The 25,916-nt window shown below is 42.6% G+C and overlaps 1 protein-coding gene across 7 annotated transcripts in view; it reads left to right on the top strand.

Annotated features, from left to right (window-relative positions):
• Positions 1–25,916, top strand: part of DHRSX (dehydrogenase/reductase X-linked) — a 139,795-nt gene that overhangs the window by 69,212 nt on the left and 44,667 nt on the right. For 6 of the 7 annotated variants that reach the window (XR_010302285.1, XR_010302286.1, XM_064143003.1 and 3 more), the window contains one exon: positions 18,739–18,840. The exons of the other annotated variant lie outside the window; for it this stretch is intronic. Coding sequence is in view for 4 of the 6 variants with exons in the window: in XM_064143003.1 (XP_063999073.1) it covers positions 18,739–18,840 (102 nt within the window). In the remaining 2 variants the exon portion in view is untranslated. The remainder of the gene's footprint in view (positions 1–18,738; positions 18,841–25,916) is intronic. 7 annotated transcript variants of the gene reach the window in all.

Below are 25,916 nucleotides of genomic sequence, written 5' to 3'. Positions count from 1 at the left end.
ATTCCTTAGCATAGCACTCACGGGCAGGTATTTTATAATTAACTGTAAAAATGTGCATAATGAATTAAGTAGTTAATTTATTAATATGATGGTGTGTGTCCATGTGTGTGAACTGCAGACCAGTGCCCATAACAAGAAGCTCTCAGCTAATCAGTTCCTCTTCTGGAGTCCATCTCTAGTCAATCATTTGGACAAAATTACTATGGTTAAGAGGTTGCTAAGTGCTCAAATTAAAATGATAGCATTTTTTCACTTCTGTGGCATGTGCTTTCCATACTCACAACTACTGTGATGAAAATACAGTGTAACCTGAACTGACCCTGTCTCTTCAAAGATGTAGTGCGAGCACCCTGACTACATTCATACCCAAGTATGTTATAATCTAAGGAGAGCAATTAATTTCTGAGTTTGAAGCTCTTAACTCCAAATCTGTGCTTTTTGAGTTAATTAAAAAATATCTTTTGTGGTATTAAGCATCACGGACCACTCACAGGCTCTACTGAGGCAGTGTTTGCCTCACAGACAAATTCAAGCCTATGCAGTTGTTTTATGCAGCTGACAAGTCAGTGGAAAAATCCTGTAGTGTCTGAGATGGCACAATCCCAGAGTGACACAATTGTTGAACAGCTTTACATGAGAGCTTATCCAGGTTGTACTGGGCTGGGAAGAAAATACACAAAGTGAAGAGTTTTCATTATAGGAAACGGTGGTGGAAGTTTCCACTGACTAATGATATTACTCTAAATCTTCTTTTAGAGCTGGTGTCTGTTTACAGCTTAGGAGCTTCTGAAGTATTTGGTGATTTTCTAGCAGAGGAAGTGAAAAAAGGCATCTTGTCATTTGAAAAACTCAGCTGAACATGAAGTCACTACAGACATGACTCTTGCTGTCCTGAAAAGGGTGATGTGTGCCCACTTGAGAGTCATCAGATAACCATGAAAACTCTACTTGGTAGCAAAGTGGGAGTACAAGTAATGGGCAGAGGAGTTCCACAGTGAACTCATTTTGTAGTGGTATGCTCCTCTGAACACTGAGACAGCCAGAAACTGGGACTGTGCTCTGCCCAACCTAAACAGCACAACCAAGGCTTTATTTCTCTCATTTGGAAGATGGCTGTTCTTCATTAAGACATGTTTACTCATTGCAATAAGCTGTGTGAATCTAATAAGTAGGAAGACTTGACTTGAATTGATTTGCTTTGTTTAAACATGCTCTAGCTTTTGCTCATGTATATAGCTCATAAAAAAGAAACCTGTTTGAGTTTAGCTTAGTATCCCATGGTGATTGCTTAGATGTACTGTCATAGCCAAGAGCTTTGAGTCTGGGAGTTTGATGGCAGCAGTGCAGCTGCAGTAATTACGATGATATGGAAAGCTGAACCACAATTTGAAAACCAAAAGGACTGCTGCAACTCTTACAGTTCACAGATTGCTGAGTAGTGTCCATTCAATATATGCAGGTTAAATTCATGGTGCTTTATTAAGTAATTAATGTGGATCAAATCTATTTCAGAAGCCATTCTCTAGTTTAAGCATGTAAGTCAAAGGTTTATTTGGCTGTTTGGTTTAACTGACCACTTAAACGTCAAGTAGAAGTATTAGCTGAATTGATTTTGGCTAGTTAATAGTTACAAAAACCTTTGAAGATACTTATATTGCCATATAGTTGTTAGATTTTATTCATACAGGGTGAGGAGCAACCTCCTTTTGTCTCATAAGCATCTTCTGGAGGCTCAGGGGTGATCTTATTACTGTCTACAACTACCTGAAGGGGCATTGTAGCCAGGTGGGGGGTGGCCTCTTCTCCCAGGCAACCAGCAATAGAACAAGGGGACACAGTCTCAAGTTGTGCCAGGGTAGGTATAGGCTGGATATTAGGAAGAAGTTCTTTACAGAGAGAGTGATTTCCCATTGGAATGGGCTGCCCAGGGAGGTGGTGGAGGCACCGTCCCTGGGGGTCTTCAAGAAAAGACTGGATGAGGCACTTAGTGCCATGGTCTAGTTGACTGGCCAGGGCTGGGTGCTAGGTTGGACTGGATGATCTTGGAGGTCTCTTCCAACCTGGTTGATTCTATGATTCTATGATTCTCTTATGAAAAATGTTTCAACAACTTTTTTGACCTGTCAGCAGTGCTTTCTTTCTTGATTAGATCCTGCAAAGGCAGATTTGTTACTTTAATTTTCAATAGCTACTGCCAGAACAAGACAGTGAGTCCCTCTGAACTCCATGTGCCATGAATTCTGATTCTTCATATTGATTAAAGGCATCAGACATAATAATGGTGAGGAGCAACGTGAATTTTGCATGCACAACTGTGGGGGTGTCAATGGGGTGGAGTCCCCATCCCTGGAGGTGTTTAAGAGGAGGCTGGATGAGGCACTTAGTGCCATGGGTTAGTTAATTAGAAGGGTTAGGTGGTAGGTTGGACTCAGTGATCTCAGAGGTCTTTTCCAACCTGGTTAATTCTGTGATTCTAAGGTTAAGAAGTAGTTTTTGACCCATGTCTGGCTGGAACACAGAGTGTTATACTCAGCTCCCATTATGAGGCTGAATTTAGATTTCTTAGTTGGGATTTCTTTCAGTGGAAAAGCAGTTCCTTTGCTCAATTAAAACAGTTTTGTTTGTGATATATTATTTAGTTGTTCTTACTCCCCTGGAGTAAATCAGCCTTCCACTGGAAAGTCTGCCTGTGACTATACCACACTCGATGCCTTTTACGCGATTGGTACTCTGCTGTTGCTATAAGTACTCATTTAATACTTGGTTTGGACAGTGTTGACTTCCAGAGAATGATGACAGTGTAGGAAAAACAGATGCAATTTGCAAGCTGAATCCTTTTGTGGTTGCTTGTATTGTACGAACAAAAGAAACGTGACATGCTGTCATGATCTCTAATCTTATGAAACAAACACTTGAAGAGCAACCCAAAGTCCAAGAGTGCATCGTTTCTGGAACAAAGCATGGGCTACCTGACAGCTATGGTTTCTCTGAACACACAACTCTGTATCCAGTGTAATCAAAGAACCAAGAAAAATGACATTGCTGAGTAATTTCAGGTAATTACCTCAAAGAGAGACAGATTTATGGAGGTGCATGCTATTTTGGGCAACTGGTAATTGTATGAGCTGCACCTCCTAGACAAACTGTGTCTTCTGTTTAACAGCAGCTTCACCATCCTGTCTAACCAGGTTGTTTGGTAACCTTGAAAAGATGATTCTCTGCTTTTGAGGGAATGTTTGAAAGCTGTGGATATGATTTTTATGTATTTGTAAAATCAATCTGGTTTATTTCTTGGCTGCCTTCCCAGCTCCTGGTTGCTTTTACTACTTAATTTTGCATCAAACAGGCAAAATGAATGTTCTAATCATATAGAAGGAGAACTATTTTGATTGCCATGTTTTGGATTCTTAACAACCACTTAAAGTATTACAGCTATATCCCATGAACATATTGTGGCAAGCCTTGTGAATTCATTTCAGTAATGAGTGTGAAGAAAATGCCAGTGAAACCCTGCAGTATAGCTCTGACATATTTTTCATAGCCATTTCCTTGTGCTTATCATCTAATGAGGATTCATTTTCCTAGAAAACAAGATTCTCACCCTGTTTTGTAGCAGCACAGGGGTTCCAAAAAGCATTGCAGGACAGCCTCCGTTATCTTTGATGCTTTTAGTGTCTTAAGGGCAAAGGAGGCTGTCAACCTGGTTTATACCAGCAGACATAAGGAGCAAAGGGTCCTTCACAGCAGCAGCAAGGTGCTTGGCTCATGCAGCACCTGGCAAGCCAGTGGGCAGCATGGGGTGCAGTGATACTGGGCGGCACAGGTGCCCAAGCAGGCAGCAAGCATCTTCAGTGTGGGTGGAAAATACATCCTAGGGAGAAGGCTGTCAATAAATAGTACCTGTAAAGTCAGTAGGTAAAGGGTGTGGAAGGAGGTATCATCCAGACACTCCAAACTCAAATTTACTGCAGCTCTGTGAGACACCTCCCACCAGCAGCTAATGCTGATTTGTTTGCTATCTGAACCTCTGTCCTAGAATGATAGAAATCATTGTAACCTTCTCTCGTTTTCAGTTGCTTCATATCTTTTTTGTCCTTGATCCCATGCCAAGGTTCATTACTCAGAAGAGCTTAATAAAAATCTGGTCAGCTGCTTCTGAGCTGCATGAGTGGTGTTGAAGCAAAGTGCTGGCTAGAAAATGGTCTCTTCTGATGTTTTATTAGAAGAGGTTGCCTTCTGGTGGGAGAAGGAGGTGGCTGTAGTTGGCAGAGCTACAGTTTGGGCTGGAAAAAGAAAGGAATCTACCCTCTGAATTACATACCTCTTAAATTGCTTGCCTTGCATTGGAATAATTTCACTGCTAAAACGTTGGGATAGCCCATAGGTCTCACAAAAGTGAGTAGGCAAGGCAAAGACTTGCTGTAACTTCTTCTGTGTACTCCCATTAATAGTATGCCTCAACTCCTTTTTTTCCCCTAAAAAATCCCATCCTAAACCTAAATTGAAATTGAATAAAAGAAAATATGACCCTAGGATTAAGGGAACTGAGAACGCAGTGCCCTGCTGTGTGAAATCCAAGGAATGAGCAGCAGGTTAGAACATACTTACCTGTGAATATACATACCTCTTTGATGGCACTCTGAAAGTCAGACTCTGAGTATCAAAATGCATGCATACACACACAGGAGTTATTGGAAAAACTGGGGAAAGTGCAAGGGTGGATCAAGGAAATGACAGAACAACTGGAGAAAGTGCCTTAGAGGGAAACTTAGGTGGTGTCTAAGTATTTGCCAAGTGTATTTGCTTATGCAGAGCCCTACATCAAATTCCAGGCCAGAGCCAGCTTGTATCCTGACAGTTTATGCCGAAGGCAAAAAATCTGTGTTCAGTTTCTGTTGGACCCTGTAGATTTTTCCTGGGATAGCACAGGCTGTTGTCATAAATTTTAAGCAAAATCTACTCAAACTAAAGGGCTGCTAACAGCAGTGGGAGCAGGGGGAAAAAAGGCATAGCAAAACCAACAAAACATCTTAGAGGGAACTGAAAACTATCTATAATACCACATTTCTAATAGTTACAAAGATGATGGTATCATGTGTAGTCTCCTGTCAAGACTGGAACTAGATTTGAAGATTCAGGATGAGGAGGTTATTTTCTGACCCATGTCCCTCAGTTGAAGGCAGAGAAGGTCAAATGAGGAATCAGCTTTAATAACAAGAGTGATAAAATGCAAAGTAAAATATCTAGGATTAAAATTTCCAGAAGAGATTGATTTTTCATCTTGTCTAGGCTTCGATCAAAGTAAGCCTACCTGTCTGAAAGACTTGCTTCAAGTTCTGAACTATAAATCAATGAGCTGAGTCACAGACAGAACTGTTAGGATGCGAGTAGGAACACCTGTAGAATAGAATAGCTTGATGGGTCAGTGGGTTCTTAGGGAAGAACAAAAGCTAGGGTGGATGAGCAGGTAAATCCATGTAAGTTTTCAGCATCATAGTAGAATGACAGGCACAAAGAATGCAGTCTGCCATGGATAATTTTCATGATATCTGGACACCCATATTTACAGGAATCAGTAACATCAGTAGCTACTACATCTGAGAAATGCAGAGCTGGGTAACTCTCCAAAGCACTCAACTTAAATGCGTAGGGTTTGTGCTACAGGATTCTCTTTAGGGAACCAAGTGGGACTTTTTTTCCCCCAGATTTCACTGCTGTTCTTCATATCCTGTCCATGTCCCAGGTGAAATATCTGTTCAGTTCAGTAGGAATAAAGCTGTGATAGCCCTTTGTGTGTCAGGAATACTCCAAATGAATCAAAGTGGAAGACAGAAAGAATACCCAAATGCTAATAATGCCTCACTAACTTTCCAACTATTAATAACCCAATTAATTAATGGCTTAATGCAACAGTAAGGAGTAAAGCATTTTGTTTTCTTTTAATCACAAAGTTTCCCATGATGAACATGTTAAGAACTGTATTCAGATGATTGCATACAAGACTTGCAGTTAATGCATCATTAACTCTTCTTTTAAAGCATTTCCTGCTTGTTCTCTGTATGCATTTCACTGAAGTGCTTTCTAACATAGCAGAATTCTGTTAATGGAAAAGCAGAAAACAAAAAAGACCTAGAACCTACTTGCTGTTCATTTATTTAGACATGTCCTGCATTTTTAAATCAATAAGCATTATACTGGAGTGAGAATATGTTCACAAGCGGCATCACTGGTGTCTAATGAATCCTGTTAAGACATCATACTTGGACTCAAGGAGATGTGAGTAGAGAGAGGCAAAGCAAACTCATCTGTTCCACCAAATGTGGTGGGTTAGTAGTTACCTCTTTAATGCTCTACTGACTGTTGTGAGATCCAGCCCTGTCCAGCAGAACCTGGAGAAGGAATCTGTAGCAAGATGTATGTTTAAATAGTAGGACAGCAGTAAGGATTGCAGAGGGTCAGTCTGGCTCCTCGGGTGACTGGAGGAAATAGGATACAAGCTGGCAAACATTGGGTGCAAATGCAGCCATCGGTCACGGGCATATGGATTTCAGTTACCCACTGCTCGTAAAGTCAAGCAAGCTGGTAGAGGATCAGTGCAGGAACTACCTGAACATAGATCAAACCCAAAGAAGGAAATCCATGTTGCACACAAACCCAGAACATAAAACCCCACCCAAACCCCAACCCTCTTTTTGTGTATCTGTTCTCGTAATTTCTCATGGCCACTGAAGAATTCCTGAGACAAAGTTCAATATTTTCTACTCTAATTTGTTTCCAACTAATTCAAGTCCAATTAATTGTTGCTGCTGCATCCCTTGCATAACTATAGCTTGCCATATGTTTTCTGCTTTTGCTTGTTGGGTGGTTGTGCTTTGGTTGGTCGGTTGGTTGGTTTGAGATGTGTTTTGGGGTTTGCAATTTTGTGAGATTGGTAACCTTTCCTTCCAAAGAATGCCCTTCTGTGCTCTTATTTTGCTTCCTATATTTCCCCAAATATCTAGCAAAGAAGAAAGGGTAGCATGCTAAAGAGCTGCTGTGGTATTTGGTGTTAACTTTTTCTACATGCCTTGTATGGAAGACAAAGAGCATGACTTAAATGTGAACTTTTCCAGTCCTGTCATACTTGATCTTTCCCTGGGTTGGTATGGTGAGACACAAAAGAATTTTAAGGGCAGATCATGGCTTAGCAGAATGCCTCAATATTAAATTTTAATCATCTCCAATGAAGCTCTGTGTGGTGCAATGAAATTCAGCAAAAGTATGCTATGAAGCTGCAAACTGTTAATGCTAAGATGCTTTTTTTGTCTGTCTGGTATCAAAAGACTTTCCTGGTCCATAACATAAAATAAGTTTTCAGCTACAAACACAAAACTCATCTCTTAAAAAAAAAAAACAAGGAAAAGGAGGACATGAGGGGATTCAGTGTTATTAGAATGACTAAAGGTGACAAAGATAAGTCACTGCTGTAGTGACATAGGCTTGCATAGATCTGCAAAAAACATAAATGATCCTAAGAGTTATTTGGTGTTCTGTACCCAAGAGAAATTAGGAAATATCAGCACCAGCTCATGTTGAATTCCATGTAAAATACAGGATGCTCTCCTACTCTGTGTTTTCACAAAGGGGAATGCAAGCTGAAGTAGATAAGGCTGTCAGAGGTAAACAGAGAGTGTACTTCAACAAAAAAAGACTGAATAAACTTACCTGGCCAGGGCTGGGTGCTAGGGTGGACTGGCTGATCTTGGAGGTCTCTTCCAACCTGGTTGATTCTATGATTCTATTGATTATAGTAGAAGACAGTACTACTACTACTACTACTAAAATAAGATCCATAAAGTAGCCATTAATAATTTAGGTCAGAAGTCATGGTTCTCATAAGAGAAAAAAAAACTATTTCTAAAGTAGAAATTGATAGAGTTATGAAGGGATGTGACATGCTGCATGCAGATGTACTCATGGTTTGTGACAGTCTGCTCACTCCATGTTTCCTAACTAAGATAGATTGCTTGTACAGTAAAGTCAAAACCAGAGTCTTCTGTTGCTTTTGCTTTCTCTTCCACAAAGCCAGACAAAATCATATAGATGAGATAACAGCTTTTATTGTTTATTATGGCAGTGATTTCAGTAGCTCAACCAAGATTGATGCTCTCTTGTGTTAATAGAAAATGATTAAGGAACTTGGAATAAATAATTTACCATTAATTAAAGTTAAGTCAGCCATTAAATCAATTTAGCAAATTGTCATTGTGTTTTCCCTCTTAAGAGTTCTTAATAATTATTTGTCACAGATCAATTTTTGCATTTCAGTAGATACAAAATCAATTACAAATGCATATTCTTACGTGAATACATCCCTAAAAAGATCAGAAATACTTATTTGTGTTGAAGAGAGAAAGGAGGTGAAATCCAGTGTGCAGGGCAAATCAGCAATCAGGAGACTGATTCTGTTCTTGGTATTTCATACTTCTGCACACCTTTCTCCTATCCCCTTGCTAGCTTGTAAGATAGCTGCAGCAGATTAGCATCTGTGAGAGCTGTGTGATTTCTAGAGCGGCACCAACACTGCCAGTTCTCACCTGGGATGTGTAGTTATGATGTTGTTATTTTAGAAATTATAATGTTTTGCAGTCTGCTTGAGCTTAGTCTTGGTTATGTGCTTGTATGTACATAGTGACACTAAACCCAACCACTACAGTTATCTTTGCCTCCTTTGACTCTCAGGTGTGCATCATTTAGAGTGTGCAACACCACTTCAGTTTTTCTGTCAAGAGGTCACAGTTATTTCAGAGATATTCACAACATGAACAGAATTTAAACACTCCCTGCAAGACTCCTTATCTTTTTCCAGCGTGGATTTTCCTTGTGTTACCCAGCTAGCTGCAAGCCTTTGGCAAGATCCTCTTGGAAGTTCTCACTCTTGGGTTGTTTTCTTCTGCCTAACCCTAAGTGTGGTGAAGAACACCGAGTCATCCGCACGCATGCCTACTTCTCTGGTTTTTCTCTCCTTCTATTCCTTATTAGTTGGAACTGAACACTGGGATTCAAATGATCTAATTTTTGAGCTTTATAATGCAGAGGTTTAGATCTGAGTCAGTGTCCCCAAGCTCCTTTTGCAGTCTGTGGAGGGGAACAAACAGTTGTAGGACATGATTCATCTCATCCTAAACTAGTTTTGTGAAACGAGTCAGATGAATCATATCTTAGAAGCCCTCCACAGACCTAAGCTTGCTTAAGCATGAAAGAGAAGCAGATTAATGCCAGATCTGGAGAAAAACAAAAAGTCAACCTATGCATTCTGATTGTTGGAAGAGTGAAAAGGAATGACAGCATCGGTACTCTTTGCTATACTCTAGCTGATGTCTGAGGTAGTGACTGTTGTGAGACAGGAGAAGTAGTTGCACCACCAGACCTGTGTGAGTGGAGTAGGGGGGCAAAGATGTGAGAGGGGAGCAGCAACCACAACAGGTGATCAGAAGCAGGGCTAGCTGGCCTCTAAAAGTGCATCATTGGTGGAAAGGGACAGCCCTTGCCTTTTACATCTCCTCCACCCAAGCTGTCTGCTCTTGCTGCCTTCTCTCTGCCAGCTCTGCTGCCTCTGCTGCCACAGGGGAGGAGTGACTCAGTGATCTGTGTGAAGACCATTTAAAAAAAAAAACAAAAACCCAACAAAACTACACCAACAAACAAGCAAAGAACCCCATCAAAATTGATTGAGGCTGAATTTGAGAGCTGCTTGAGCTTGCCTTACAAAACTGATGTGGTGAAAAAGTCATACAACTTCTGGTGCAAAGGAAGGTTGTTTCTGTGGAAATTTGTGTTCTAGATAGTTCTCATGTCTGGAGCAAAAGGTGTTGCATTTTGGTCAGCTCAAAGTTACTCTTGCCTGGAGTTTGGAAATGTTATTCCCTTCTTTGTTTTTTTTTCCTTTGGCTCTTCAAGGATGTTGTCTTTGAAGTACTACAAAGCAGACACTACCAGTCTCTGGGTTACCTCAGAGGGTGTGGAGCAGAATATTTGCTGCACTGTTTTCATGGTAGTACCAAAGCTGATTGAAAACATACTTCTTCCCAGGGAAGGTTTTTGTTTTGGTGGTTTTGAAATGATAAGCAGCTATACCCAGGAAATGCAGCCAATGGAAGGGTTGTTTCCCCTTTGTATAACGATTCCCTGGTGTTAATGTCTGGCTGTGTGTTGAAAGTTGTTTTCACGTACGAAATATCGAGACAGTGCACTGACAGGCAGCCCTATTAGAAGGGATTTCTTTTTTCAGCTCTCCAACTATGTGTCTGATATTAGCTTATGGAAAGAAACTCCCTCACAGCCCACTAGGACATGCTGTTTGCATTTTGAGTTTTGCCTAAAACCTGTGGTACTTGCCACTGAAGAGCACAGGTCTTAACCTGTTTTTAAAGATCAGCAATAGAAATTTAGAAGACTGAAGGTTAAGAGCTGCCAGTGTTGCACCCCAGAGTAACAGCTCAAGCACCAATATGGTTAGATGATTCTTCTCCAATGACCTCTTTATTGCAGTGATACAGCAGCTTATATGCCAACTTGGAAGAGGCATGCCTAGCTAGCTTACTTAAGACTGGGACATGTGGAAGGCACAGATAGGCTTAAGGCTATGTGTGAGGTACAGATAGGTTAAGCTTATATAAACAACTTGCAGGGTCAGCCTCCTGTAGCGAGCAGATCCTGCCTCCTGCATGTGGGGGGTTTGCTTCACCACCTTAGTTCCTGCCTCCAGGATGGACTCAAGGACACTTTGCAGCACAGGCTGCTCATGGTTAGCAATTCACGTCCTCTGTTAGCAAGAAATCCAGCCACAACGAGCCAGTTCAGATGTCTTGATAATTACATCCATGAGAAGAGGGGAAGCCAGACCTGCACCAAAGACAAGTGAGTGTTTCAGCTCAGTTCTTGGCCACTGTGGGAACTGGTGTGTCATCAGCACTGAGCTATTTCAGTCCAAAAGCAGGCTAATTGGTTTTGAAGGTTCATTACTGTTGCAACTAAAAAAGTCTGTTCTGCAGATATTATGTCTCCATGAGTGTCTGCAATTAAGATAGTCCTGTTTTAGCAAACCCCAGATTTTCTGAACAGCTGCTTCTTCACTGAAGCTCATATTGATTCTCTCTCTGAAATGAATACATTTGGAATGTGAGGGCTTCTTCTTGGTATTTTATTTTGTAAGGTGAAAACTTTCATATTCTAAAATTAAAGAAACCCCAAGGGAATCTGAGGGAAAGCAAGTGAAACTGAATTTGGTAGGGTTTAGATAGCTTGGAGAAGATGTTTTGAATAAGTAAATCACATTTGCTTGTGAACAGTGAGCTGTTCATAGAGAAAATAAATTCTGCAAGTCAAGAGAGGAACAGCTCAAGAGTATTGAGTCATGTTTCAGTCAGGGTAGTCTGAAGGAGAAGGCTGCCAGCAGGAGATCTCTGGGCTACTTTTTTGTCATGGCTGTTACTCTTTCCTATTAGTATGTGTGTCCTTGATTATCAAATTATACCATTTGACATCTTACTTTTAAGCCATGCACCCCAAGATGCGTTGGGAATGTGCAAGTTCAGAGCTGAGAAACTGGAAACAAATGATAGCTCCACAACAATACCAGTTTCAATCAGTTGAGGACTGCATTATTCCTGGTAAGACTCATGCTCTTAGCTTTCTCTGAAGTACATTTTCATTTTGCTGTCTTGTAAAAGCCTAGCTGAGTTTTATCTTCTCTACTAGATTGACTCTATATTACTTCCAAAATGCTCTTTGAGTTTCGTTCCCAATGGAAAGTGTCAATATGAGGACAATCTAATGCATGCCACATATGTGCCATGTATTTTGAGGCTTTAAATGAGATGTAATTCACAGTGTAGAGCTAAGGCACTGTAAGGAGTAAATGTCACCCACAAAGAAAAAGAAACCTATCTACAGTTCACAAAATACAGCAGTGAAATTTAGCATAAAAATCTGTTCACCAGGGAGCAAGAGGAAAATACATCTAAAAGTAAAGAGAGTCATAGAATAGTTTGGGTTGGAAGAATCTTTGAAGGTCATCTAGGCCAACCCGTCCTGCAGTGAGGATAATAATAGTAAGGAGAGGATTCTAAACCATCCTCTGTTCTATCCACAAATCATGCATCTTCGGATTCTCACTCTGAGCTCTTCTGTGATGATGAGGCAGAATTTACCTGGGCTTCTGCTCTTCTTTCTGCTTCCTGTAGAGGGAAGGAAAAACACTTACCTGTGAATGGGATGAAGACTGCCTCTAAAAGAGACATGAGAAGCATTTCCAGTGCAGCACTTTTTGTTTGTTTGTTTTTCTTTTCCAAATATCAGGCCTAGAGTGAAGCTGATGAGGGCAATGAGGCCACATTGTTGCTCTACAATTTCTCTCTGGGTCTCTAAATGGTCCCTTGAAGAGCCAAACCCATGTTTCCTTTCAACCTGTGTGAAGGTGCACCCATAAACATTCACAGATAGAAATGATGGCAGAAGGGTTTCCCAAAACTCTTCAGTGGGGTAAAAACAAAGTATTACTATAGCAACTAGGGGGCTTTGTCTCTGCAGTCAGAAACCTGGGTGATGAGCACCTGAACTCATGAGGAGGAAAATGGAGATAGCATCTAATTTCCATTCAACATCTGTGGAAATCTTCTATGTTTGTTATTTTATTTGCTATTCTAGAAGAAACAAAGCCTTCCTAGTCAATAACCTGGAGTCAGTATATTCTCTTGGGAAGATGGGATAACCTTTCTCATTCTGAGAGCTGGCTGTGTGTCCCACTGCTCTTGTGCTGCTGCCACCATCCCCTAAGATTAATCCTCTGACGAGGTGCTGGCAGTTTATTTCTTTTCAAGCCCCATCCCTGCTCACAGAAAAATGTCAGCTGTTATACAGCAAAGCACTACTTGCATGCTTAGAAAATGCAGAACGTGTCCTGTACGCAGGAACTGTGCTAAGGTGGTAGTGTGTTTAAATAGCATTCCTGCCTGCTTGTGCAGCTAGCCGTCACAAACGCCTCCTTCGCATGCTGCTCTTGCATCCCAGTGCTCAGGCAGCACCATCTGTGAAGCTGTGCCAGGAGCTTTCCTGTGCTGAGCTGATACTTTGTCAGTAATGGGAGGTGCTGGTGCTGGTGGAATTGTTCTTGCTTTGGAATTCTTCTTCTTTTGACTACACAAGGTGTTCGATGGTTTTAACAAGTTATAGGATCACTGGACGAGGCCACATAGTTCTTTTGTGGAAGCTGCAAGTACCGAAGTCAGGCTGCTCAGGGTTTGAGAGGAAATTGCCTTTTATTGCTCTTCCACACAGAATCAGAAAGCTGAAGATCCCCCCCCATTTCTCTAAGTACAATAGCTTAAAGCTACGTGGTTAAGAAGTGGCAATGTGAAATGCCCTGTTTTAACAATAGCTCTTTGAGCAGACAGTGTTCATATCATCCTGAGGAATAAAGAAGGAAACAAGCAGGAATTTCTAATGTCTGTATGTAGATTCTCCTTTCCATGTCCATGTAGATTCTCCTTTCCATGTCCGTGTAGATTCTCCTTTCCATGTCCATGTAGATTCTCCTTTCCACGTCCGTGTAGATTCTCCTTTCCACGTCCGTGTAGATTCTCCTTTCCACGTCCGTGTAGATTCTCCTTTCCACGTCCGTGTAGATTCTCCTTTCCACGTCCGTGTAGATTCTCCTTTCCACGTCCGTGTAGATTCTCCTTTCCATGTCCGTGTAGATTCTCCTTTCCATGTCCGTGTAGGTTCTCCTTTCCATGTCCATGTAGATTCTCCTTTCCATGTCCGTGTAGATTCTCCTTTCCATGTCCATGTAGATTCTCCTTTCCACGTCCGTGTAGATTCTCCTTTCCACGTCCGTGTAGATTCTCCTTTCCACGTCCGTGTAGATTCTCCTTTCCATGTCCGTGTAGGTTCTCCTTTCCATGTCCGTGTAGATTCTCCTTTCCATGTCCGTGTAGATTCTCCTTTCCATGTCCGTGTAGATTCTCCTTTCCATGTCCATGTAGACTCTCCTTTCCATGTCCATGTAGATTCTCCTTTCCATGTCCGTGTAGATTCTCCTTTCCATGTCCGTGTAGATTCTCCTTTCCATATCCATGTAGATTCTACTTTCCATGTCCGTGTAGATTCTCCTTTCCATGTCCATATGAATAGCTCCAGAAAATCAAATGAATCAGTTAGTTTTGAAAGCCTGTTGTATTATTAAACTCAAAAGCAGAATGGCTGCTATTGTCAGTTATTAGGTACTTGAATAATTTGAAGCCTAATGGCAGACAAACACAAAAGGTATGAAGTAACACATCTAAATGTAGGTTTTGGCACGTTTCAGTTTGCTTGCTGGTGTCTCACATCTTCTTTTTGCTCATATCCCTCCTATCCAGGAAAGCTTTTGCCATTGTTGTTTCTAAAAAGTGTTTCAAGTCACATTGCTACCTCAAGTTTGGTCATTTGCTGACATTGTTGAACATCAGTCTTCATTAATTAAGACATTTTGAAATTTGGCAAGCTTAGTATATTTGTGCATGCTTCAAAATAGTCTAGAAATGAAACATCATCCTTAGCTTCTGAATCTGCAATTCTTCAGTGCATGGATTAAAAAACCCTGAACACTCAGATCATAGGGCAACTAAAAGCTTAGCATCTGTTCAGGGCAAGAAGCATCTGTACCAAGGCAAGACAGGACCTGGGGTACTATGTTTTGGCATTCTCTCTTGAGTGGGATGGCATCTTGGTTGGCACAGCACCTGTGCCAGTGAAAATGCCTCTGTGGCAAGGAGCTGCCATGCACAAATAAGCACAAATGAGAACTTCAGCCAGTGCTTTACAGACACTGAATATGATGATTTGCTTGCCAAGTAGGCAAGTAATGATAGCCTTGGCCTAGCATGCCACTAGTCTGGGCACTGTGCAATCAGAATGAAGGACAGCATTTGCTTGGTGAAACTGCAGTGTTAAGGGATGGGAGATCAGAAAGGTGTAGGTAAAAGTGAATTCCCAGGAAAGATGAGATTGCACCAGTTGGGCTTGGCACACTGGTTACCTAGCCACCATTGTTACTGTCAATGCAGAAAAGGACAATTTCAAGGTCAGATGAGGGGAGGTGTTAGAGAATGTTCTCAGAGGCTTGTTTTTCTTGCACGGGTAGCGGCACCAGTAGAATCCAGGAGAATCAGGAACAGCCATAGTCCATATGGGTCATGAAGACAAGTGGTTGGACCCTGCACTATGCTACAGAATACTGCAGTTAATGAAAGAGCAATGCCTTCTCTAACAAGATGAATGTTTTGTGAAAGAAGGGATTCCTTCACTGGCAGTGTGACTGACTGCCTCCCTAAGAAGCTGATCATGCATTTCCTAGTCTCATTTCTTGATTGGCTGCCTGCAGAAGTAGCACAACAACAGTCAGAGCAAAGTTTTGCCTAGGTCTTTACTCCATTTGTTGTTGCACTGGTTCCTAGTAAGTTGGTACAACCAGGCTTTGTGTACGTGCAGAAGTAGTGCAGCAACAGTCAGAGCAAAGTTTTGCCTAGGTCTTTGCTCCATTTGCTGTTGCACTGGTTCCTTATAAGTAGTTACAACCAGGCTTTGTGTATGTGCAGAAGTAGTGCAACAACAGTCGAAGTTTTGCCTAGGTCTTTGCTCCACTTGTTGTTGCCCTGGTTCCTAATAAGTAGGTACAATCAGGCTTTGTGTACGTGAGCGATTCCAGTGCTGTTCGTGTGGGTTTATGTAACTACACACAAGAGGAATGGCCTGAACAACTCTCTTCTGTTACAGGGGTTAATAACTTCTACGTTTTCTTTCCACTCCAGATGCAGTGCATCAGTGGAATTAACCAAAACTGCAGACCTTCCACAGGTCTATAAGAAGCTAAAGAAATTGTCCACTGTTACTCAGGGGTCAGTGTTGTCAACATGGTGTGCCTTCAGAAACACTTGGGAAAAAAATGTGTTTATACTATCTTAAAACTGGAATCTAAGCAGTCTTTAAAAAAAAAACAGAAAAGAGAAAGGGAAAGGCCACTGAGTAATTTATATAAATTCACTAAGACAATTTCAGGGGCTTTACAGTGTCTAGGTTCAAAATACATAAGGATTATTAAAGCCTCAAACTGCAGGACTGCAGGGAGCTGATGGAACTGCTCTCCTGTAAATTATTTTAATAACAGCTGTGATTGTCTTCTGTTATTTATCTTGCTGTTGTGCCTGCAGGCCTTCTTGAACTCTTATTGTACAGACATACTATAAAGAGGCATTATAGCTGCCAGCCTTGGTTGTGACAGGATGAAACAGTTTGGGGAACTGAATCACAGGGAAAGGAGTAAGAAAGGTCTGTTGTCGCAGCCTGTGTTGGAGACTGTTTGCAAAGAGTTTAAAGTTCTGTCAGAAAGGCTTTCTTCAGTGTGTATGAAGAACTGTTTGTCTTTTTTCCCTTCTTTCAAAGGCTGTTCCTTTCATAAAAATAGCTGGGGGAAGCTGTTCCTTCCTCTGGGGCACAGGGGAGCAGCACTTGGTCTACAAGGTGAAAGGGTAGAGTAAAGCAATTAAAAATCAAGAGAGGATGTGGAGTCCCAGGGCTCAGCTGTGGTGACCAGAACCATTCTGGGGACCATGTAGTCTGCCTTGACTTTAGGAAGGCCTTCAACACTGTCTCCCATGATATTCTAGTGAGCAAGCTCAGGAAGTATGGGATGGAAGAGCAGGCAGTGAGGTGGGCTAGAAACTGGTTGCAGGATAGAGTTCAAAAACTGGTGATCAATGGTACTAGGTCCAGCTGAAGAGCTGTAACCAGTGGTGTCCCCCAGGGATCAGTGCTGGGGCCAGTCCTGTTCAACATCTTCATCAATGACATTGATGAGGGCACAGACAGGCAGAGTCTGCTCAGCAAGTTTGCTGCTGACAGCAGGCTGGAAGGCTTGGCTGAGACAGCTGCAGGCTGTGCTGCCATCCAGAGAGCCCTGGGCAGGCTGAGAGCTGGGCACAGAGGAAGCAGATGAGGTTCAACAAGGACAAGTGCAGAGTCCTGCACCTGGGGAGGAGTAACAAACTGCAGCAGTCCAGGCTGGGAGGTGACTGCTGGAGAGCAGCCCTGTGCAGAGGGCCCTGGGGGTGCTGGTGGCTAACAAGTTCCCCATGGCACAGCAATGTGCCCTTGTGGCCAAGAAGGCCAATGGGAGCCTGGGGTGTATTAAGAAGAGTGTGTCCAGCACATGTCCTGCTGAGACCTCATCTTGAATACTGTGTTCAGTTTGGGCTCCTCAGTTGAAGAGAGACAGGGATCTGCTGGAGAGGGTCCAGTGGAGGGCTAGGAGGATGATGAGGGGACAGGAGGGCATGGCTTATGAGAAAAGGCTGAAGGACCTGAGGCTGCTTAGTCTGAAGAAGAGAAGACTGAGAAGTGATTTAATAAATGTTCATAAACATCTGAGGGCTGATCAGGAGTGGAGAGTGTATGGGGAGGAAGTATAGGCTGGATGTTAGGAGGAAGTTCTTCACAGAGAGAGTGACTGGCATTGGCATTGGAATGGGCTGCCCAGGGAGGTGGTGGAGTTGCTGTTCCTGGAGGTGTTGAAGCAAAGCCTGGCTGAGGCACTTAGTGCCATGGTCTAGTTGAGTGTATAGGGCTGGGTGCTAGGTTGGGCTGGCTGATCTTGGAGGTCTCTTCCAACTTAGTTGATTCTATGATTCCATGGCAGGCTCTTCTCACTTGCTCCTTGTGATAAGACAGTGGGTGTAAGCTGCAGCACAGGAGGTTCCACCTCAACACAAGAGAGAACTTCCTTCCTGTAAGGGTCTCAGAGCACTGGCATAGTCTTCCCAGAGAGGTTGAGGAGTCTTCTTCTCTGGAGACTTTCAAGGCCTGTCTGGATGTGCTCCTCTGTGATCTGTGCTAGATTGTGTGGTCCTGCTCTGGCAAGGGGGTTGGACTCGATGAACTTTTTGGGTCCTTTCCATTTCCTAATATCCTGTCTAGCAGAGGTCAGTGGATGACTAATGTCTTGGACAAAGGATGCTTCTCTTAGAGACATGTTAGAGACTCTTACCAACATTCAGAAGGCATTTATGTAACTGGTTGTTGCTGCCAGGTGACCTGGACACCAAGTGGATGTCCACTGAAGCCATGGCATCACAAGTGATGCCATGCTTGCTATAGGTAACTGGAGGTAACTTGGCTGACTTGCTGTATGGACACTTTGTTTTACATCTTTCTTTATTTCATAATATGTCAGACTCCATCGCTGTTCAGTTCACACTCAGCAGATAATCTGGAAAGAAACACAGGGCAACATATCAGATACACAGGGAAAGGTTGTTGTGCCTCATGTGGCTGCTTCTTCCTCTTCCAGCTGCATTGCTTTGATTAGCCAGAGCTGACGAGCTGTAGCCCCTCTTCTTAATTGGTATCAGTTCAACAAACATTGGGACTGGGACATATTTTCTCTGTCCAATACCCTTTTTCACCTCCTTGCAGCAGCATTCCTCAGATTTGCTCTGTGAATAATCAATAGTTTGAAAATAGAAATGAAGGAAGAAAGGAATGGGAAAGAAGGAACCTTCTGAGACCAGCTTCACCCATAGGTTTGAAAAGCCTAGTTTATTTCTGAAGCTGTACTTTCCTGGTGACATTATCACAGGAGTCCTTGTTGATGACTTTAACTGGGTTTTTATATTATTGTAATTGACTTAACTCTGGGTTTGTTCACCTCCTCTTCTTTTCCAGTGGAGTTTTCTTACTGTGATTTGACTTCCATGAAGTCTATACGGCAATTTGTGCAGCGGTTTAGAGCAAAGAATTGTCCACTCCATGTCCTGGTGAATAATGGTGAGTTGTTTTGTTTTGTTGTTCTTCAAATATCTGTGACAAATGGGGCTGTCCTCTGTCATTTCACATTTCAGATTGATTATCTGAACCATCCAGCAGGTGACAATATGGCTGCATTAACAAGGATGTCTTGCTAGGTTAAATGAGACTGAGCAGACTGCACACTGGTGCTACTCCTGCTCAGGATCTTATTGCAAGTCTTGTTCCTTTTCTGTGTTTTTTAGCTGTCCAGTACTAAAAGTCTACACAAAAATCTGAGAATTTCTAATACAAAAAATGTAAAAATTGTAATAATGAAAAAAGGTAAGGAAAGCAGTACTTTATGTCTGTAGAAAACCTGTGCTTTCACCTTTATTTAGAGTCATAGAATCAACCAGGTTGGAAGAGCCACTCCAACCTAGCACCCAGCCCTGGCCAACAAACCAGACCATGGCACTAAGTGCTTCGTCCAGTCTTGTCTTGAACACCTACACCACCCAGGGCAGCCTATTTCACTGTTTGAGAATCCTTTCAGTGAAGAAGTTTCTTCCCATACCCAACCTAAACCTCCCCTGGAGCAACCTGAGGCCATTTCCTCTCATCCTTACTGCTAGGGAAAAGAGACCTTACTGCTAGGGAAAAGAGACCAACACCTACTTCACTCCAACCTCCTCTCAGAGAACTGTAGAGAGCAATGAGGTCTCCTCTCAGCCTGTTTTTCTCCAGACTAAACACCTCCAGTTCCCTCAGCTGCTCCTCACCAAAGCTGTGCTCCAGACCTTTCACCAGCTTTGTGCTCCAGCACCTCAGTGTCCTTCTTGGAGTGAAGGCCCCCAAACTGAGCCCCGTACTCAAGGTATGGTCTCACTGGTGCTGAGTCCAGGGGGACAATCACTGTCCTGGTCCTGCTGGCCACGCTATTGCTGATCCAGGCCAGGATGCTGGTGGCCTTCTTGGCCACCTGGGCACACTGCTGGCTTATGTTCAGTTGCTGCCAATCAGCACCCCCAGGTCTTTCGCTGCTGGGCAGTTTGCAGCCACTCTGCCCCTGCTTGGAATGTTCTTGTGGTTGTTGTGACCCAGGTGCACTTGGCCTTATTGAATCTCATCCCATTGGCCTCAGCCTGGCCAGGTCCCTCTACCAGGTCTTCCTGACCTCCATCAGACCAGCACTCCCACCCAGCTTAGTCTCATCTGCAAGCTTCCTGAGGGTCCCCTGATCTCCTCATCTAGATCATTGATAAAGACATTAAAGAGAACTGGTCTTTTCCCTTGTATTTGCCCTGCATGAAGATGTGTTGGCCATGGTTGCCTGATCATCTGGATTGAGGGATTAATCATCCATCTGGAATATAACCCACCAAATTATCTAGTGACCTGAAAGCAGTCCTTGCTGAGATCAGGGTACTGCTGGAAAGTTGTCCACAAAGCTACGTTCTCACTGATCAAAGAACAAATTAAAAGCACAATGTCTATCTTGCATTCATACAATTATCAAATGAATCTCATTACTCTTAGGGATTTTTGTGTTTTAATCTCCATCTTTGGCATCTAATTATGTTCCTTAGCCACAGTGTTTTTGGAAACCAGCCCATACAGTAATTCTGCTCCAGAAATCCTGCATGTTTTACATGCAAAGGGGAATTTTCACTTGTCTGTTTAACTAGGGGAAAAACCCACTAGCAACTATTTAGGCTTCTTTTAGAAGTTTTCTGCTGTTGTATGATGTTCTTGTTCACCCAGTTATTTGCATGAATTTTTATTCAGGCATGCCAAATAACATTTTCTGTTTTCCTGTGCATCCTTCAGATGTGGTGAGAGCAAGTGTCCTGTAAGTGAGTGCGTTTGCTCCATTTGTTGGTGCCTTAAAGAACTCTCAGTAACAAAAGCAGCTACTGCAATGAAAATTCAAGAGTACTTTATTTTCTGAGTGATGTGAAACATGCATGAAATGTTCAATTCAATCTTCATTTTTATTGGATTAGTCAAAAAAAAAAAAGGCTGCTATGGTTACTTTAACTGTCACATCATTAAAAATAGTGGCTATTTAATCCTGGTTGCAAACTTTTCCAGTTCTGCATGCCTACTTTTAAAGATGCATTCTGCAAACGGTTACACAGATGGGAGAAACACTGTTTGAAATAAAAACAACCGTATTTTTGTAGAAAAAAAGGGGTTTGAGGTCTATGTGCTCCCTGCCTGCAGATATCTGCCGGGCTTGTCGCTGGTTGTCTGCACGGGGAAAGCCAGGACTGTGCTGCAGAGGCTTGGGAGAAAACTGATATGCCTAAGCAACAGCCCTCTTGAATGATGCTTGATTCTATGCTTCTATGATTCTATGATATGATTTAAGCTGAATCTTGTAGAGTTATAGGTTGGACTTGGTGGTCCTGAGGGGCTTTGCCAACCTGCATGTTTCTGTGATTCTGTGATTGCCTGTATGAAACTTGCTGTGGACTTGTGTGAACCTGTCAAAAAGCCAAACATTTCGAGATGAATTGAGCAAAGTTCTGCTGTGTTACAGTAATGCACACTATGAAATTAATGGTAACACTTGAATAAAGACAGTTGATGTGGCATGAGTAAGAACTCATGCTAGGTAAATGATCTAAGTAGCCAATACTATACCTGAACTAAGATCATTATGAAGTCCAGCGGTTTTCTAGGTCACTGGTGATTAAAAAAACAAAACCAAACAACAAAAGCTCTCTCTCACTTTTTCTCCATCACCTGCTTATCTCAAGGATTCAGGTGAAAATAACATGAATGCTAAAATCCTGAGTTTCAAAGTATTCTCCTAGAGCTAGACACCTAAGTCACACAGAATTTTCAATATGTTTGAGAAGTGTTGTGAGAAGATTCAGAGTGTTCAAAACAGAGAGTAGTGCACTGAAGCCACCTCCTCTCATATTGCTACAGCTGATATTAACATAGACATTTAACTTTCTAATTTCTAATGTAAAAGGAAAAAAAAATTGGTTGAATGCACTCATTATTTCAGCTGAAAAGGCCTGTTGTTCTTTGCTATGCTTTCTGCATCAGTAATGTGCATGCTCAGCTCCTGGGCTTTAAAATAAACAAAACATATTAAGGATGCAAATAGAGCATTACATAAACTTTCTCTCTTCTTTTTTTAATTTCTTCTTTTTTTTTTTTTTTTTTTTTTATTGTAACAAACATTAATAGAATCAACCAGGTTGGAAGAGACCCTCAAGCTCATCCAGGCCAACCTAGCACCCAGCCCTAGCCAGTCAACCAGACCATGGCACTAAGTGCCTCAGCCAGGCTTTTCTTGAACACCTTCAGGGATGGTGACTCCACCACCTCCCTGGGCAGCCCATTCCAATGCCAATCACTCTCTCTGCCAACAACTTCCTCCTAACATCCAGTCTAGACCTTCCCTGGCACAGAGGCTGTGCCCCCTTGAGACTGTGTCCCCTTGTTCTGTTGCTGGTTGTCTGGGAGAAGAGACCAACCCCACCTGTCTACAGCCTCCCTTCAGGTAGTTGTAGACAGCAATGAAGTTCCCCCTGAGCCTCCTCTTCTGCAGGCTGCACACCCCCAGCTCCCTCAGTCTCTCCTCACAGGGTTTGTGCTCCAGGCCCCTCACCAGCTTTGTTGCCCTTCTCTGGACACCTTCCAGCACCTCAACATTTCTCTTGAATTGAGGAGCCCAGAACTGGACACAGCACTCAAGGTGTGGCCTGAGCAGTGCTGAGTAAAATAACTACATTAAAACATATGCAAACACTATGACCACGTTCCTGTGGTGTGAGCTGTACCACCACATCTCTGTAATTGCCACCAGATCACAACCCCTTGACCACACATGGATTTCTAACTCCTCCTGTTTATTCTCCATGCTGCATGCATTGGTGTACAGGCTTTGCATGGTGTGAGCTGAGCATGCCAATTCTACCCTTGTGGGGTAAGAGGCCTTCACTAGCACTAAAACACTGCTCCACTGATGCAGCCCCAGATACAATCCCATCCCCCTTTGATTCCAGTTTAAAGTTCTATGAGTGACCCCTGCTCGTTCTTGTCCTAGAATCCTTTTTCCTCTGCAAGATAAAGCCTTTCCCACATACTACCCTCAGTCCTGGTGTCCTATAAAACCAGCCATAATCAAAGAACCCAAACCCCTGCCTGTAGCACCAGTCTTGGAGCCGGGTATTTATGGACTGGATTCCTATACTCCCTACCATAGCATTATTGGGGACTGGAATTTGTGCCCCAGCCTCTTTCAGCAACCGTCCCAAGGCCTTGAAATCTCTCTTGACTCCCCTCAGACTGTGGGATGCAGCTTCCTTCCCACCTGTTTGGAAGATCAGTAATGGATAATAGTCATGGTGCACCATGCTGAGGAGTTCTCTAGTGATATCCCTGATGTCAGCTCCAGGAAGGCTGCAGATTTCCCCGTGATGAGAGTCAGCCCTATATATTGGACCCTCTGTTCCTACCAGGAGCAAGCCTCCAACAAACAGAACTCTTCTTCCTTGTGGAAGATGTTGCTATGTGCACTTGATCCCTGCCCTGGCTGTGAGCCTGCCACCACTCACCCCTTTCATTTCAGCTTCTGTCTTCCACCTGATAGCAGAACACCTATGGATGCCACACACACACACTCTTAACCAGCCATTAAATGCTAACTACCTTCCTGTTGCACTCCACCAAATAGTTTGTCATTTTGGCTACAGGTTAGGAAAGGAGAGGGAGAAAATGGCAAGGACATTTAGTATATTCCTTGCCTTGTAAACAAACACACAAAAAGAACATAGAGATTCCAGGGTGTTATTAGTCTCTTGTAGACAGATTGCAGTTAATAATAGTCAATGAAATCAATTAAAAGTCAACAGTTTTGAAGTGCTGACTAATTCCAGTTCCTCTTCCATACTGCAAGGATAATTTGAGAAGTCTCAGTCTCTTGATAGAATGAGGAAGTCTCTGTAAACTTCCCTCTTTAGTTCCCAGGGGGCAGTAACAGTTGTATCAGGAGGTCAGTATGTGAGATTTCTTTGTGCTGCTCACACATAGTCCAGTCGTAATCCTTTGCAGGAGCCATGTGTGTAATCCCATGGATTTTGCCATGGTTGATCACAGTGAATCACTCTTGTGTTTGTGTATTTGCAGGATCAGACCCTTCAGAAGAAGTGTTGAGATTTGAGGGATGGTAACAAGTGGTTGTATCAAAACCAAACAGTTTTATAAGTACCTAGCTACTTATAGGCATTATTAGTTAGGCTTAACAATAGTTAGTTACATTATCACAGTGGGATCTACAAAAAGATCCTGTCCCATTTCATTGGGTAAGAACCATCTTTCCTTTCTGTGGCAGTTGCAGTCTACACAGACTATAAGATGAAAAGAAGAGAAGCCCCAGAGAAATGAAAATTCACTGAAGAAGGCCTTGAGCAAAAAGCTAGTGAGGAGGGTTGCTGCTGGCCCCAGTTGAACTCAAATTTCATAACAAATAACACACGTCCTGCAGCCACACAGGAAGGCTGTGTTGAGCTCAGGATCTGTTGCCTTGTGCATCTTGCTCCAGTGTCTTGCTTACAGCATCACATTTCATTTTTATCCTTCATCAGAGACAGTTTAGACAATATGCAAGCAAAGCTGAGAGAGGAAAGGTATAGAGGGACAGGTTTAAAGAGGAAGCAGAACAAGACGTAAGGCACCTGACACTGCTGTGTAATGGATGGCAGATACTAGACATCATCATGGGGGAATTGAGCCTTTAGGAGATGTTTAGAGCTGTGAAAGGTAATTTGAGGTGGTGATGGGATTGCCTTAAAATGGATGATTGGGCAAAACTAGAAGGATCATAAAAACACTGATCACACACTGCTCTTGGGTGCTTGGAAGTAACTTGTCTGGGCATGTGTGTCAGAGGACCATGATACTGCTGGCAATACTCAACCCAGGTTGTCCAGAGCAATAGAATGTTGTGCAATATCAACATTTACTTAGTGGCAGAGTTTTGGCAGCATTCATCAGCTAGAGCTGTTATACTTGCATAGCATTGTTGTCTGTTAGAATATGTATCCTATATAAAGGTAGCTATTTTGGGGGGTAAAATGTTAGGGTTTTTTAGAATCAGTAATGTACAGAATCATAGAATCAAACAGGTTGGAAGAGACCTCCAAGATCATCCAGTGCAACCTAGCACCCAGCCCTATGCAGTCATCTAGACCATGGCACTAAGTGCCTCCCTACTTCTGGCTTTCAAACTGTAAAGATTTTCATTCATGAAAATTCTGACTTTTGTTTGATACTTTCTAATTATTTCCAAACCTTCTTCTGACTGTGATATCAAACACTTTGTGAACAAGGAAATATCTCAGACTCCACATGCTGCAGGTTCTTCACCCATTTGCTTTCATGCCCTGAATGTGAATGTTTTATCAGTGGGAGACAGATATAAAATTCATCTGTTGATGAATTAGAAAAGCCAGCAGTTTCTGCTTAAGTGTGTGGAGCATTTACCACTGGTTTTTATGAGAGTCAGGAGCCAGATCTCTTTTATTCTTACCTAATCCTTTCATATAATTTATTTATGAGTATTTTTTAATGTAAATTGACAAACAAGAGATTTTTCTTCCAAGAGAACTTCCAACTGAATAAGAAAGCTGAGAGTGGCTTTCCTGTTTTCTGACTGAGTGGCACAACTCAACCTTGTGCCAACTCAAGTAACTAAATAGTTACAGAGCATATTTTTAGAAAACAAAAGTTTGTATTTTTTTTCCCAGATAGATTTATGGGGGTGTGCAGCCTGCAGAAGAGGAGGCTCAGGGGAGACATCATTGCTGTCTACAACTAGCTGAAGGGAGGATGTAGCCAGGTGGGGGTTGGTCTCTTCTCCCAGACCACCAGCAACAGAACATGGGGACACAGTCTCAAGCTGTGCTGGGGGAAGTCTAGGCTGGATGTTAGGAGGAAGTTGTTGGCAGAGAGAGTGATTGGCATTGGAATGGGCTGCCCAGGGAGGTGGTGGAGTCACCATCCCTGAAGGTGTTCAAGCAAAGCCTGGCTGAGGCACTTAGTGCCATGGTCTGGTTGACTGGCTAGGGCTGGGTGCTAGGTTGGACTGGATGACC

Source organism: Pogoniulus pusillus, chromosome 5 (assembly GCF_015220805.1).
Source record: "Pogoniulus pusillus isolate bPogPus1 chromosome 5, bPogPus1.pri, whole genome shotgun sequence".
Taxonomy (NCBI): Eukaryota; Metazoa; Chordata; class Aves; order Piciformes; family Lybiidae; genus Pogoniulus; species Pogoniulus pusillus.
This window is presented reverse-complemented; position numbering and strand designations above follow the sequence as displayed.